A 14264-nucleotide genomic window follows, 5' to 3' on the forward strand; every position below is an offset into this window, starting at 1 on the left:
AAGATCACAGTTGAGGTACTGTGCAGCTTTGGCCTTCACATTATAGGAATTAATAGAGGGAATGCAGCAAAGATTCAACAAGATACTATCTACTCTGCGGAAATACAAATACAAAGATTTTTTTTAAATCGAAGCTGCTTTCATTGAAACAATGGAGATTATAGGGTAATTGATTAGGATTAAAGTGGTAAAGGGATAGAACAGATAGATAGGAACAGTTGGTTTTTGTAGATTGAAGGGTCTAGAAATAGGGGCCATAGATATAAGAATAAATGGGAGAGGTTTAGGATGGAGAGTTAGAGAAATTCTTTTACACAGAGGGCTGCGAGGCTGTGGAATGTAGTACCAGAGTCAGAGATGGAAGCAGAGATTATGTCAGCATTTAAGAGAAGGTTAGCTAGGTAGTTGAAGGAAAAGATGGATAAAGGGATATGGGAACAGAATGGACACATTGGGATTTTTCCAAGTGTTCATGTGAAGGATAAACACCAACACAGAATGGTTGGGCCAAAGAGCCTGTTTCTGTTGTACTTTCAATGTCATTCCATGTAATCTACTCCACTAGTTCAGCCTCTGATGCTATTGAACAGCCTTGATTGTCACCCTTGTGTCCTGCAAAGCAAAGCAGCACTGAAGCTGGGGATCTGATGAGTGCACTGTCTCCAGTAATCTCTCACTAATGTTGTCATTGGATACATGCACAGCAGGTGCATCATAACTGTTAATCCTTCAGTGATGGTCCTGTCACGTTTCAACTGCTCGAGCTCACTGGCTGTCAGTGTCTATCAGGACACCAGCTTGCCTGCTACAATAGCCAAGGGTAGTGGAGAATGAGCCTGATGCAATGATCATGTTTCACAGTACAGGGTCTGTGTTGTCACCCCACCACACCCCTATTTTCAATGAAATTTTTGCTTTGCAATGTTGTGTCCACTAGAAGGCTTGGGGCCTTCTGTGACCAGTGAGTGTCTCATTAACACCAATAATAATGGTGTGATTTATATTGTGAGCTTGTTTTTGTTTAATTAGATTTTATTTTTAATTATATTTGTGGTACCTGCTCAGTTTGAGGGAGAGCTTGTGCGGTTGCCTTTCTGTTTTCCCTCTCTCTAACCTCCTCCATCCCTACAACCCTCTTGAACTTTTCATTCCTCCAGCTATAGCCTCATGTCTAGCGCCCACTTCCTTCACCCCTCCGCTGGCAGCCATGCCTTCAGCTATCTGGGCCCAAAACTCTGGATTTTCCTTATTAAACCTCTGCCTCTCTTTGCTCCTTAAAATTTACCTCTATGGCCAAGTTTTTAGTCACCTGCCCTATTGTCTCCTTCATTGGTTCTGTCAAGCTCTATGGGACATTTTACTATATTAAAGACACTAGGTGAGCTGAATTTTATCGGGATGGCAGGAGTCCTGACGATGAGCCAGAAAGACGGGTGCAACCCTGCCTTTAGGGGATCCCCTTTAGGGGCTGCCTTTTCAGTCCATCCAGCAACTAATATGTGACCATCACGATTCCTGCACCTTAAAATGAGGGGAGCTCGCCCCCAAGAGCTGCTGCCTGATCGAAGGGCTGGCAGCTCTTCAGTCTCAGGAGCGCCACCCAGGATTGGTGGTCACTACTGGGACTTCACTCATCTAGAGGAAGCAGTGATGCACACCACCCTTGCAACAAGTTGAGTGGGTTCAGAAGTCACCGGGACCACTCAGGCAGACCCTGACAAGGTTGGATGGAAGGAATTGGTGAAGGTGGGGGTGGGGTTGGTGTTGCTGTGAGGGCGGCTATTGCTACTGAGGGTGAGTGGAGTGGTTCTGTCTCAAGCCAGAGAGTAACTGATTTAGAGGGCACCCTCCCAAGGCCACGGGGAGGCTGCCAGGGTTCACCAAGGAGTCTCCCCACACAGTGGAAGGCCCACCCACCCATGGTAAAATACCAGTGGCGGCAGGAAGAGACCCTGAATTGGCCATTTAAGTAACACAATTGGCCTCTGGTCAGGAGCACCATCCTCCACCTTCCCCGAGACTGGTAACACCATGGCAGCAAGAAAGCAATAGCCACTCCTGCCTTCCCTCCATTTTACAAGCATTTTACATGCATGGGCTAACACCAAACTGACACTTTTTATTCGTTCATGGGATGTGGGTGCCGCTGGCTAGGCCAGCATTTATTGCCCATCCCTAATTGCCCCTGAAAAGGTGGTGGTGAGCTGCCTTCTTGAACCACTGCAGTCCATGTGATGTAGGAACACCCACAATGCTGTTAGGGAGGGAGTTCCAGGATTTTGACCCAGTTACAGTGAAGGAACAGTGATATAGTTCCAAGTCAGGATGGTGAGCGGCTTGGAGGGGAACTTCCAGGTGGTGGTATTTCCATGTATCTGCTGCCCTTGTCCTTCTAGATGGTAGTGGTTGTAGGTTTGGAACGTGCTGCCAAAGGAGCCTTGGTGAGTTCCTGCAGTACACCTTGTAGATGGTACACACTGCTGCCACTGTGTGTTGGTGTTGGAGGGAGTGAATGTTTGTGGATGGGGTGCCAATTAGGTGGGCTGCTTTGTCCTGGATGATGTCAAGCTTCTTGAGTGTTGCTGAGGCTGCACTCTTCCAGGTAAGTGGAGAATATTTCATCACACTCCTGACTTGTGCCTTGTAGATGGTGGACAGGCGTTGGAGAGTCAGGAGGTGAGTTACTCATCTCACGATTCCTAGCCTCTGACCTGCTTTTGTAGCCACAGTATTTATATGGCTAGTCCAGTTCAGTTTCTGGTTAATGGTAACCCCCAGGATGTTGATAGTAGTGGAATCAACGATGATAATGCCATTGAATGTCAGGGGGCGATGGTTAGATTCTCTCTTGTTGGAGATAGCAATTGCCTGGCACTTGTGTCGTGGGAATGTTACTTGCTACTTGTCAGCCCAAGCTTGGATATTGTCCAGATCTTGCTGCATTCGGGCATGGACTGCTTCAGCATCTGAGGAGTCACGAATGGTGCTGAACATTGTGCAATCATCAGTGAACATCCCCACTTCTGACCTCATTGATGAAGCAGCTGAAGATGGTTGGGCCTAGGACACTACCCTGAGGAACTCCTGCAGTGATGTCCCGAGCTGAGATGACTGACCTCCAACAACCACAACCATCTTCCTTTGTGCTAGGTATGACTCCAACCAGTGGAGATTTTTTCCCCCTGATTCCTATTGACTCCTTGATGCCACACTCGATCAAATGCTGCTTTGATGTCAAGGGCAGTCACTCTCACCTCACTTAGGACCAAGCTGATGGTTTATTAGGCCTGTGTTCTCAGCACCTTATTGTATGGCTGTGACTTACATGGACGTCTTACAGCTATCAGGAAAAGAAACTCATCAATCTCCATCTTTGCTGTCTGGAAGGACAAAGTCGTGAATGCAGCAGTCCTTTCAAGGGCAGAGCTCCCAAGTCTTCTTATCGTGTTCACAGACAATCTATACATGGCCCAGCCAGAACTGGACACATTTTTGTGCCTTGTTGTTGAATTCGGCAAGATCTGCAACAGTGCAGGGTTCCTCTAGCGATAGACATTGCAGGAGATGTTGCATAGTCTGTGGCTCAGTTCCACATTCACAAGTTGTCGGGCTGGTTGTATATCCCCATTTGCTCAGTGACACCTTTGAACGACCTACACCAGTCCTAAGTCTGTTAAGGCACTTCCAGGTTGCCCAGTTGCAATTAACTCCTGGGGGAAGGCTTTCATCTGGTAGAATTTCCATCGCTGGGGGTTGTTCAAGACTGGCGAGCCGGTCTTTCCACAAGGCAATGTGGGCTTCAGATGGGGTTGATTGTAATGGAACAACACTGTTCATGAAGCTCTTCCTTGACTTTAGGCAGCTGGGTGTAGGTAAATAACCATGTAGAGGGTGCCTCTCATCTGCTGTTTGACGGAGTCGCTCTTTCTTGCTGGCTACCGTTCTTCTTATATCAGGGGGAGCGATACCCGCTAGGATATATAGGCTGTTGGTGTTTGTTGGTTTTAAATAACCTGTGATAAGTCGGCAGCTTGCATTCAGAATGGCATCCATCTTCTTAGCATGAGTAGATCTTTCCCATGCAGGGCAGGCGTATTTGGCAGTGGAATAGCAAAGAGCAAGTGCACTGGTTCGCAATGTTTTCGAGTTTGCTCCCCATTTTGTGTTAATGAGCTTATTCAGGATGTTGTTTCGTGCGCTCACTTTTGCCTTTGTCTTTTCGATGTGGTTCTTGAAGGTGAGGCATCTGTCAAGGGTGACTCCTAAGGAGATAGGGTGCTCGCAATGCATCAGTGTTGCTCCACACCAGGTTACTTTAAGCTGGCATTTGGCTTCACGGTTTCTTAGGTGGAATGCACAAACTTGTGTCTTTGATGGGTTTGCGTGATGGGTGTCTTTGATGGGTTTGCCCCCAAGTGCAATGGCCCAAACAAAGACAGCTTCAGTGGATCACAGAGTCACAGAATTGTTAAGGTGCAGGAGGCCATTCAGCCCATCATGTCTGCAGCAGCTCTCTGAATGAGCTTTATGACTCAGTGCCATTCTCCCACCTTTTTCCCGTAACCCTGTGCATTGTTTATATTCAAACAATCATCCAATGCCCTCTGGAATGCCTCAATTGAACCTGCCTCCACTACACTTCCAGGCAGTGCATTGCAGAGCTGAACTACTCGCTGGATCAGGCACGTCTGCAGGATGGAAGATGGCCTTATACCCAAGGAACTTCTGTAACGTGAGGTAGCTGGAGCCAGATGACCAGTGAGGGTGCCCAAAGATCCACTTCAAGGATGTTTGCAAGTGTGACATTAAGGCCTTAAACATCCACTATCGCACCTGGGAGTCACTAGCTGGCAAAAGAGGGAAATGACGACACCTCCTGTGGGCCAGTGTGCGCCACCACCACGACCAGTGGCAACATCAGCTTGGCAACAGGCACTGATGCCAAAAACAACAACTCAAGGTCATGTAGCAGCTTCATGTGTGGCACTTGCCTTTGAATGATTGATCTTCACAGCCATCAGTAAAGGTGTATCCCCCAGCTAAATAGATTTTGCTGCATATCCATCGTCTCCCGTAGGGACACCAACAGCCCGTCCCTAGGGGGCTGGTGAAATCCGTCCCTATAAACGCATAAAACCAGTGCCATTCCTATTGTTTTATATAAAATGGACAAAATATCCTGGGCATCTGTAATACTGTATCTTATCTCTGCTGATAATGTGGGGATCGCATGCAATAACTGCATAAAGTCTTTAGTCAACGGTCTTTCTTCCCTACATGTAGGTGTGAGTTACCATCTTCTTATTGCCATCAGACGATAAAGTATAGCCCAGAATAATGGGCAGTAAAACACTGGGATGCTAGCGCCAATCTCAGACCCTTGTGTCTGACATTTCATAACGAACTTGACTCCCAGCCTGAGTTGAACTGGGCTTACAGCCACCCAGGGTTATACTTTATTTTCATTCACAGGATGTGGGTTTCTCTGGCTAGGCCAGCATTTATTGCCCAACTGTCGTTGCCCTTGAGAAGGTGGTGGTGAGCTTTTTTTTTTGTAAAAATATACTTTATTCATAAAAAATCTTCAATCACATTCAAAACCATTTCAAAAACAACATTACAAGGGTACAATCCAGGTTAAACTTTTACAAAATGTATCACCAGGTGCATCAGTACAAACAATATTACAATCATTTACAGCCTTTCATTTTGATCTGTACAGCCCGAGGGGCTCTAAACAGTTCCCAGTCTCTCGGTGCGCTGTGGTAGAAAGGTCTTAGACAGCGACCCTTCCCCATTGCGCCTTTGCGGCAGCTGCCCCAAGCTTTAGTGCGGTGGTGAGCTGCCTTCTTGAATCGCTGCAGTCCATGTGGTGTAGGTTATTTACACTTACAAAAAGTGAGGTTGGGTTTATTAAATACCACATTACAGTCATCACAGCCACTTGATTGTTATTTTCGTGCTGTCCCTTCAAAGTGGCACTTTTGGGTTTTATTCGGACAGAGGCAACAACATGTCATCCTTCATGGTCCATCAAACCCCAGCGACCAGTGAAAGGAAACCTCAGGCGGTGCCTTTTCCAGCAATGTTTGGCCCTACTCTGAAAAAAAGGCTGCATCTGAACATTCTCAGAAGAAATTTCGACACTAGCTCCTCCCACATTCTTCATCCGCTCGACCAATTTACAACTTACTTAAGGGAGTTCCCCTTTCTTTTCAGTTAAATTACAGACTGCCGTAACTACTGGATGCATTTCGTACCAATCTGAATTTAAAATTAATTTTACTAAATCGCCCCCTGATGTAAGGCATTTGTGTTTTTAGTTTGAGATACACGATCTGTTCTCTGGGCGGACCTTTGCGTTGATCTTAAACTGTCCTCGGAGTTAGGGGCGAGTTGAGCATTTATTGGTACTGGGAGAGAAACTGCTGGGATGGGAACGTAACCTTAATCCGGACTGACTCCGTCTCTGAACCAGGACTCTTCAACTTGTCTCAATTTAGTTTCTACTCTGGTTCCTGCAGTTTTACCAGCTGGGATTAGTTGCATTTCTTTTGCCTACGAGACTTTATATATAAAAAAAACTATTTTGTATTTTTCCTTATCTGTGAGATGTTTTGGATAATTTAATTTTAACCCCTCTGACCTCCCATGTCTTCAGCCTGAGTTTCCCTCGCAATTTAAACTCTCTCCCTCCCTCCTTCTCCCGCCCTGTCACCCTCCTCCCCGTCCCCCCCCAATGGCGGAGCTGATCGAGCTGCGGGATCTGAGAGACGACAGGCGGCCGGACCGGGCTCTGAGCCCGGGCAGCAGCCGGACGGTCTCCCGCTCCTCGGGCTTGGAGAGGACCAACGCCATGAGGATCAACCCCAGGAGCCGGGCATCGAGCGGCCAGGGCAAGGCTGCCAGACACGAGAGGAAGGACCGGTTGTTGCTGCTGTTAGACCAGGAGCCGAGACTGACCGAGAGACCGGGGGAAGGACATGACTTCAGCCCCTGCACCCAGACTCAGCCGAGCTGGTGCGACCTGTGCGGGGACTTCATCTGGGGATTGTACAAGCAGAGTCTACAGTGCGCAAGTAAGTCAGAAGGAAACACACAATCAAAAGTATCTTAATATTGTACAAGCATGCATTTAAAATACTCCAGTCGAAGACGAATTAATCTGATATATATATATATATAAAACAGAAAATATTTGGGAAATAGCATCATTATTAGGAGGGAACGTGTTATAGAGATGGGGTGTGACTATCTTCAGCGAAACGAGTTGGTGGATCAGTTTGGAAGACAGAAAAGACAACGGAAAGTATGTTAAAGGGATTGTTTACAACATACAATATATTGTGTTTGATTTAATGCATTATGTGTCTAGGGGCATATGTACTATATCATATCTAACTCTTAATGTATATCCTATATTATCGAATTTAATTCAGTGCCTATATATACCATATTATCTTAATGCTTCATGTCTTGATACATATAGTGCATGATATTATTGTATATTCTGTGTTTGTTGTAAGACTATATATGGTAATAGATTAACATTGTGGGATTCTCAATCTCTCAAACGTTCAGAATAACAAAAAGAAGTAGCTTTGTGAGATCAGGCAGGAAAACAGTGTTTAAAATGGGTCCACCCACTCCACAATAAATCTTCCAGGTTAGGCTGCAAAATGTGAGTAGGTGGAACACAGTGAAAACTGATGAAGTGTCAGTTTTGAAAACCCCATTAAAGGGGCCACTGTTGTCACGATTAAGCACTTTGGAACTTTTTTTTTAAAAAAGCTACTGAACTCTCAATGGATCATGCAGGAACACCAAAGAAACACTGAATTGTGCTGTGAGGACCTCATCTCACTACCCATGCTCGATGCCCATTGATGAACAAAATAGGACCTCCTGGCTGCCCTTCCTCCTGGCAATGAGGGAAGTCGATTGTTAGAATGAGGAATTACCCTGGCCTAGCGTGCCCTGTGTGATGTTTGCATTAATAGAAACATGGAAAAAAGAAGCAGGAGTAGGCCATTCGGCCCGTTGAACCTGCTCTACCATTCATTATGATCATGGCTGATCATACAACTCAATAGCCTGCTCCCACTTTCTTCCCATATCCTTTGATTCCTTTTGCCCCAAGAACTATATCTAACTCCTTCTTGAAAACATACAATGTTTTGGCCTCAACTACTTTCTGTGATAACGAATTCCACAGGCTCACCACTCTCTGGGTGAAGAAATTTCTCCTCATCTCAGTCCTAAATGGTCTACCCCGTACCCTCAGACTGTGACCCCTGGTTCTGGACTCCCCCACCATCGGGAACATCCTTCCTGCATCTACCCTGTCTAGTCTTGTTAGAATTTTATAGGTTTCTATGAGATCCCCCCTCATTCTTCTGAACTCCAGCGAATATAATCCTAACCGACTCAATCTCTCCTCATATGTCAGTTCCGCCATCCCAGGAATCAGTCGGGTAAACCTTTGCTGCACTCCCTCTATAGCAAGTACATCCTTCCTCAGATAAGGAGACCAGAACTGCACACAATATTCCAGGTGTGGTCTCACCAAGGCCCTGTACAATTGTAGCAAGACATCCCTGCTCCTGTACTCGAATCCTCTGGCTATGAAGGTAACATACCATTTGCCTTCTTTACCACCTGCTGCACCTGCATGCTTACCTTCAGCGACTGGTGTACGAGAACACCCAGGTCTCGTTGCACATTCCCATCTCTCAATTTCTATCCATTCAGATAATAATCTGCCTTCCTGTTTTTGCCACCAAAATGGATAACCTCACATTTATCCATATTATACTGCATCTGCCATGCATTTGCCCATGTCCAAATCACACTGATGCATCTCTGCAACCTCCTCACAGCTCACCCTCCCACCCAGCTTTGTGTCATCTGCAAATTTGGAGACATTACATTTAGTTCCCTCATCTAAATCATTAATATATATTGTGAGTAACTGGGATCCCAGCACCGATCCCTGCGGTACCCCACTAGTCACTACCTGCCATTAGGAAAAAGACCCATTTATTCCTACTCTTTGTTTCCTGTCTGCCAACCAGTTTTTTACCCATCTCAATACATTACCCCCAACCCCATGCGCTTTAATTTTATACGCGAATTTCTTATGTGGGACTTTGTCGAAAGCCTTCTGAAAGTCCAAATAAGCCACATCCACTGGCTCCCCCTCATCAACTCTACTAGTTACATCCTCGAAAAATCCAGTAGATTTGTCAAGCATGATTTCCCTTTCATAAATCCATGCTGACTCTGTCCGATTCTGCCACTGTTTTCCACGTGCTCAGCTATTAAATCTTTTATAATGGACTCTAGAATTTTCCCCACTACCGACGTCAGGCTGACTGGTCTATAATTCCCTGTTTTCTCTCTGCCTCCCTTTTTAAATAGTGGGGTTACATTAGCTACCCTCCAATCTGTCGGAACTGTTCCAGAGTCTATAGAATCTCGGAAGATGACCACCAATGCATCCACTATTTCTAGGGCCACTTCCTTAAGTACTCTGGGATGTAGATTATCAGGCTCTGGGGATTTATCGGCCTTCAATCCCATCAATTACCCCAATACCATTTCCCTACTAATACTGATTTCTCTCAGTTCCTCCCTCTCACTAAATCCTGTGTTCCCCAACATTTCTGGTATGTTATTTGTGTCCTCCTTTGTGAAGACAGAACCAAAGTATATATTTAGTTGGTCAGCCATTTCTTTGTTCCCCATTATAAATTCCCCTGTTTCTGACTGTAAGGGACCTACATTTGTCTTCACCAATCTTTTTCTCTTCACATACCTATAGAAACTTTTACAGTCAGTTTTTATGTTCCCTGCAAGCTTATCCTTGTACTCTATTTTCCCCTTCTTAATCAATCCTTTGGTCTTCCTTTGCTGAATTCTAAACTGCTCCCAATCCTCAGGCCTGTTGTTTTTTCTGGCCAATTTGTATGCTTCTTTCTTGCATCTAATATTATCTCTAATTTCCCTTGTAAGCCATGGTTTGGCCACTTTTCCTGTTTTACTTTTGCACCAGACAGGAATAAGCAATTCAGTTGTTAATTTATTGATCTGCTCCTTCAGCTCCTGCGTGGTTCAATTAGTAAACATGGTGGCATCCATTTTACCAATGAGTACTGTTGGCCAGCCTCGCCCGCTAGCTGTGCTCATCAGGAATTTGTGCGTGCAGGATACGCAATTCTCTGTCCATTTAAAAAATTGTGGGGCAGGACATCCACGATGCCATGTTATGAGGCTGGCAGTTAGGGCTGTTCCCTAGGAAGCGCATGTTTAAGAAAGAAAGGATGTGCATTTATACAGCGTCTTTCAAACCTCAGGATGTTCCAAAACGTTTTGCAGCCAATGAAATCCCTTTGAAGTCTAGTTACCATTGCAATGTTTTCAGTAGAGATTTAGGGATGTGACCAAGGCACTTGGCCTGATGTTTGATGTACCCTGTATTGGTTGGACTGAGTTCTGAATAATTAAAAATCTTACCAGAACATTAATGTTCAAAATATTTTTTTAACAGGATATAATGAGGCTTCGTCTTCCAGCGTGGCTGAGAATGTTTGCCAGTCCCAAATCAGCAGCTGAGAGGCTGCCAGAGTTATTTCAATTGGTGCAGGCAATCAGTGACATCAGTGAAGTGATAAATCTGCATTTCTCAATGTAGGAGATGTTTTGTTAAGACCTATAAATGGATTTGAGATACCAATTAGCCATGGTATAATTAAGTCTTAAGGAACAGGCTCAAGGGATTGAATGGCATAATCTTGTTCTTATGTTTAAATTAGTGGTGTGACACTTCACTGAAAAATCACCTAACATGGGGAGTGCATCGCCAGCAATATTGTCACTTTCAGTGGTTGATTTTAACTGGTTCATACACACTGTTGAGCTGCGAAAATTCTTCCAGCCACACCCAGTGTTACTGACAGCACCTTTACGGATGATGTACTGCTGTCAGACGTTGGCAGGCTCAGTAACTTCTGCCGGCAGTGCCCTGCATCATTGACTGTACCTCTACTGATGTTGTACAACTTCTGTACTGCCAAACTCTTATGTGCAGCTTAGAACCATAGAAATTCTTCTTCTTCCTAGGCAGTCCCTTGGGATCGAGGATGACTTGCTTCCACTCCGGTTCAGTGGGTTCTGAGATGGCTGATAAATCCAATGTGCGATCTGAAGACTCTGCCGCATGCGGGGCAGGTCGTGCTTGAAGGGTTGGGTAGCTGGGTGGTTTGGAAGTTTGTGCATTCCCTCCAATGCCTCGACCTCACCTCTGCATGTTCCCGACAAAGCCTCTCGACATGCTTAGTGCTTTCCTGAATGAGCTGTCTCCATTTTGGTCGATCATAAGCCAGGGACTTCCATGAGTATGTTTGATCTCTTCAGGGATGCTTAGAGGACATCCCTAAAGCATTTCTACTGTCCTCCTGGGACTGAGTTCCAAGTAGAGCATTTGCTTCAGGAGTCTAGTATCAGGAAAATGAACAACATGTCTGGCCCAGCACAGCTGGATTTCAATGATTCGTGCCTCAGTGTTGGGCATGTTGGCTTGGGAGTGGACATTGCTGTTGGACTGCCTTTCTTACCACTGGATTTGGAGGATCTTTCAAAGGTACTGCTGGTGGTACATCTCAAGTGCTTTGAGGTGCCTGCTGTAGGTGGTCCCAATCTCCAAAGCGGATAGGAGCCAGGGGATCACTACTGTCTAGTAAACCATGACCTTAGTCTCCAGTTTGAGATCCTGGTCCTCAAATATTCTTGTCTTCCATTGGTTGAAGGCTGAGCTGGCACATTGGAAGTGATGATTAATTTAATTGAGGGGAAATTACTTAGAAATTACAAAACAAGTAGAAGGCCATTTGTTGCATTGCACCTCTACCGATGCTAACTTATCAACTGCAACTATCTATTCTGATCCCTTGTCTATATCTTTATCCAAATACTTAACTAATTCCATTTTTAAATAATGTTCTAGTCTCTATCTCAATAGCCAATTCTGGTGTTCTGTCTAGCGCTATGGTGCTGACTCCTTACCATTCTTCTACCTGACATTTATTCCAGTGAACGAAGTCCAATTTTCCAACTCTGGGTGTATTCCCGGAGGTCTTATCACATGGCCTGCTTCCTCCAACTCCCCACCCTCCACACTTCCATTACTTATCACCTAACATGTTCATCCTTGCACTGCCACTTCTCCATGCCACTTGGAAAGCAAACAGACTCTTAATTGCTCGGCTGAATGATTCTTGACTGGCTACATCCCATGGCTGGCAAATCTAGGATTAGGGGTCATGGTCTCAGGATAAGGACTCCCCATTCAGAACTGGGATGAAGAGAAATTTCTTCACTCAGAGGGTATATATATATATTATATTCGAGACTTAGATGATAGATTTTTGGGCACTAAGAAAATTGAGAGATAGGCAGGAAAGTAGGGTTGATGTGGAAGTTCACCAATGATCTTACTGAACGGCAGATCAGGCTTGAGGGGCTGTATGACCTATTCCTGCTCTTATTCCTTATGTTTTTATACCGCTTCCAATACATTTTGAACTCCTAAATTAAAGTATTTGAGGAAACGTTTTTAAAAATCTAAATTTTATTCACGTCCCTTTGACTTTTCTCCCAGATTGCTCGTAGCAGTGCCCTGGAGATTGATTTTTATTTCCTGAAGACTAACTCCTATCCTAAATAGTGACCAAAAGAACAGAAGCAGTGCAAAAGTTAAATGCGCACTATTCCTTTGTTGCTGAACAGCAATGCTTACATACATCCTTGATGATCTTTCTGGTGTTTGTACCTGAAGAAGGTGCAGCAATATAAATTTCATGTGAATGGATGTCAGAGGCCTCTGCAATTCAAACTTCCTCGAATAGCATGGGCTGTACTTCAGTGTAAACTGTTCTCAGAAAAACCTCAAGTTGCTAAACTCAGATATGCTATTTGTGGCTAGAATAGTCAAAAACAGTCTTCAATTTGACCACAGATAAAAATGATTGAGCTGCTGGCCTTGTTACAGAGTATTGTCAGTATTTCATGCTTAGCAGCGGAGGCCACATTCAGTACTGATCACCTTCCGTTCCTCTTGCAATCTCGGAGGGGGCAGCAACATCCTGGACAGCAGCTGAAATCATTTGCCTCAGTCTTTCCTGGTGAATTGCTTCCCTACCACAGAGTGGTAATGACCCTACTTGCCCACACCCCACTCTCCAAACCTGACCTTCCACCCGCTGTCTGCCAACGGAGATAAAGCTATAAAAATCCTGCCCCATTGCTTCCAAAAAATCCCCAAAACCCTTCTGGCTCTCCCTTGAAGCTTTAATTACCCCTTCCCCTCTTAGTGCTGGTGCCTTTAAGGTCAACAAAGTGCCCTGACAATTTATCATCGTGGTTGTAACCAATACTCCACCCTCAAGACCCCCCATGTGGCACTTCCTTCATTTTAATTCAGCTGAAGAACAAGTTCAAGTGCTGATCCTTCATTCCTGGCAGAATACACTTCCGGTGTGTTCTGTGCCAATTAATCCTGGATAGTGTGAGAAGAGGAGTTATCCTGAGTTAAACTGCAGAGTTTAGTATTAAAACACCATGTTAGAATAACTGTACTTCTATTATTTGACAGCTTTTGCACAATGTCAAGCTCAGTAACTCCTCTTAGCCGGTATCTCCTGTTATTGGCCGTAACTCTATTAATGATAGTCTGCTTTCTATTAGCCTACCATTGGCGCTCATGCCTTCAACTGCTTAGGCCCAAGACTATGAAATTCCCTTCCTAAACCCCTCCATCTCGCTATTTCTCTCTTTCCTGAAGATCCACATCTTTGACACACCTACTAATATCTCTGGTTGAATTTTTGTCTCATTTCACCTCAGCACAGCACCTTGGGGACTTATATCTATATAGCCTTTAACGTATTTATTTGGAAGACTGCATTGCGGCTCTTTCTTGTTGGTTTAATTTCCTAAGAATGAAGGCGATGTTTTTCCCCAATTTATTTGTCAGAGGAAGAAGAGGACTAACAGCATGGAAGCCAGACAGGAGATCTAAGCCTTGCTGCACGTACATGTGGGTTTATAGATCCTGAAGTTTATTTAAAAACAAATAGCTACTGCGGATGCTGGAAATCCAAAACAAAAACAGAATTACCTGGAAAAACTCAGCAGGTCTATTTGCCCATTTTATGCACAGACTTGTGTGTTAGGAAGTTTCTGTGTTCTGTGAGGTGTGTGCAGAT

General features: G+C 44.8%; 1 protein-coding gene across 2 annotated transcripts in view; it reads left to right on the forward strand.

Moving 5' to 3' along the window:
* The first annotated feature begins 6193 nt into the window (after window positions 1-6193).
* Window positions 6194-14264, forward strand: part of rassf1 (Ras association domain family member 1) — a 91959-nt gene continuing 83888 nt past the window's right edge. The window contains exon 1 of one of the 2 annotated variants that reach the window (XM_078543795.1): window positions 6194-7079. In XM_078543795.1, the coding sequence (XP_078399921.1) occupies window positions 6740-7079 (340 nt within the window). In that variant the 5' untranslated portion in view covers window positions 6194-6739. The remainder of the gene's footprint in view (window positions 7080-14264) is intronic. The other variant, XM_078543794.1, reaches the window with a different exon arrangement.

This window comes from Cetorhinus maximus, chromosome 6 (genome assembly GCF_964194155.1).
Source record: "Cetorhinus maximus chromosome 6, sCetMax3.hap1.1, whole genome shotgun sequence".
In the NCBI taxonomy this organism is placed as follows: domain Eukaryota; kingdom Metazoa; phylum Chordata; class Chondrichthyes; order Lamniformes; family Cetorhinidae; genus Cetorhinus; species Cetorhinus maximus.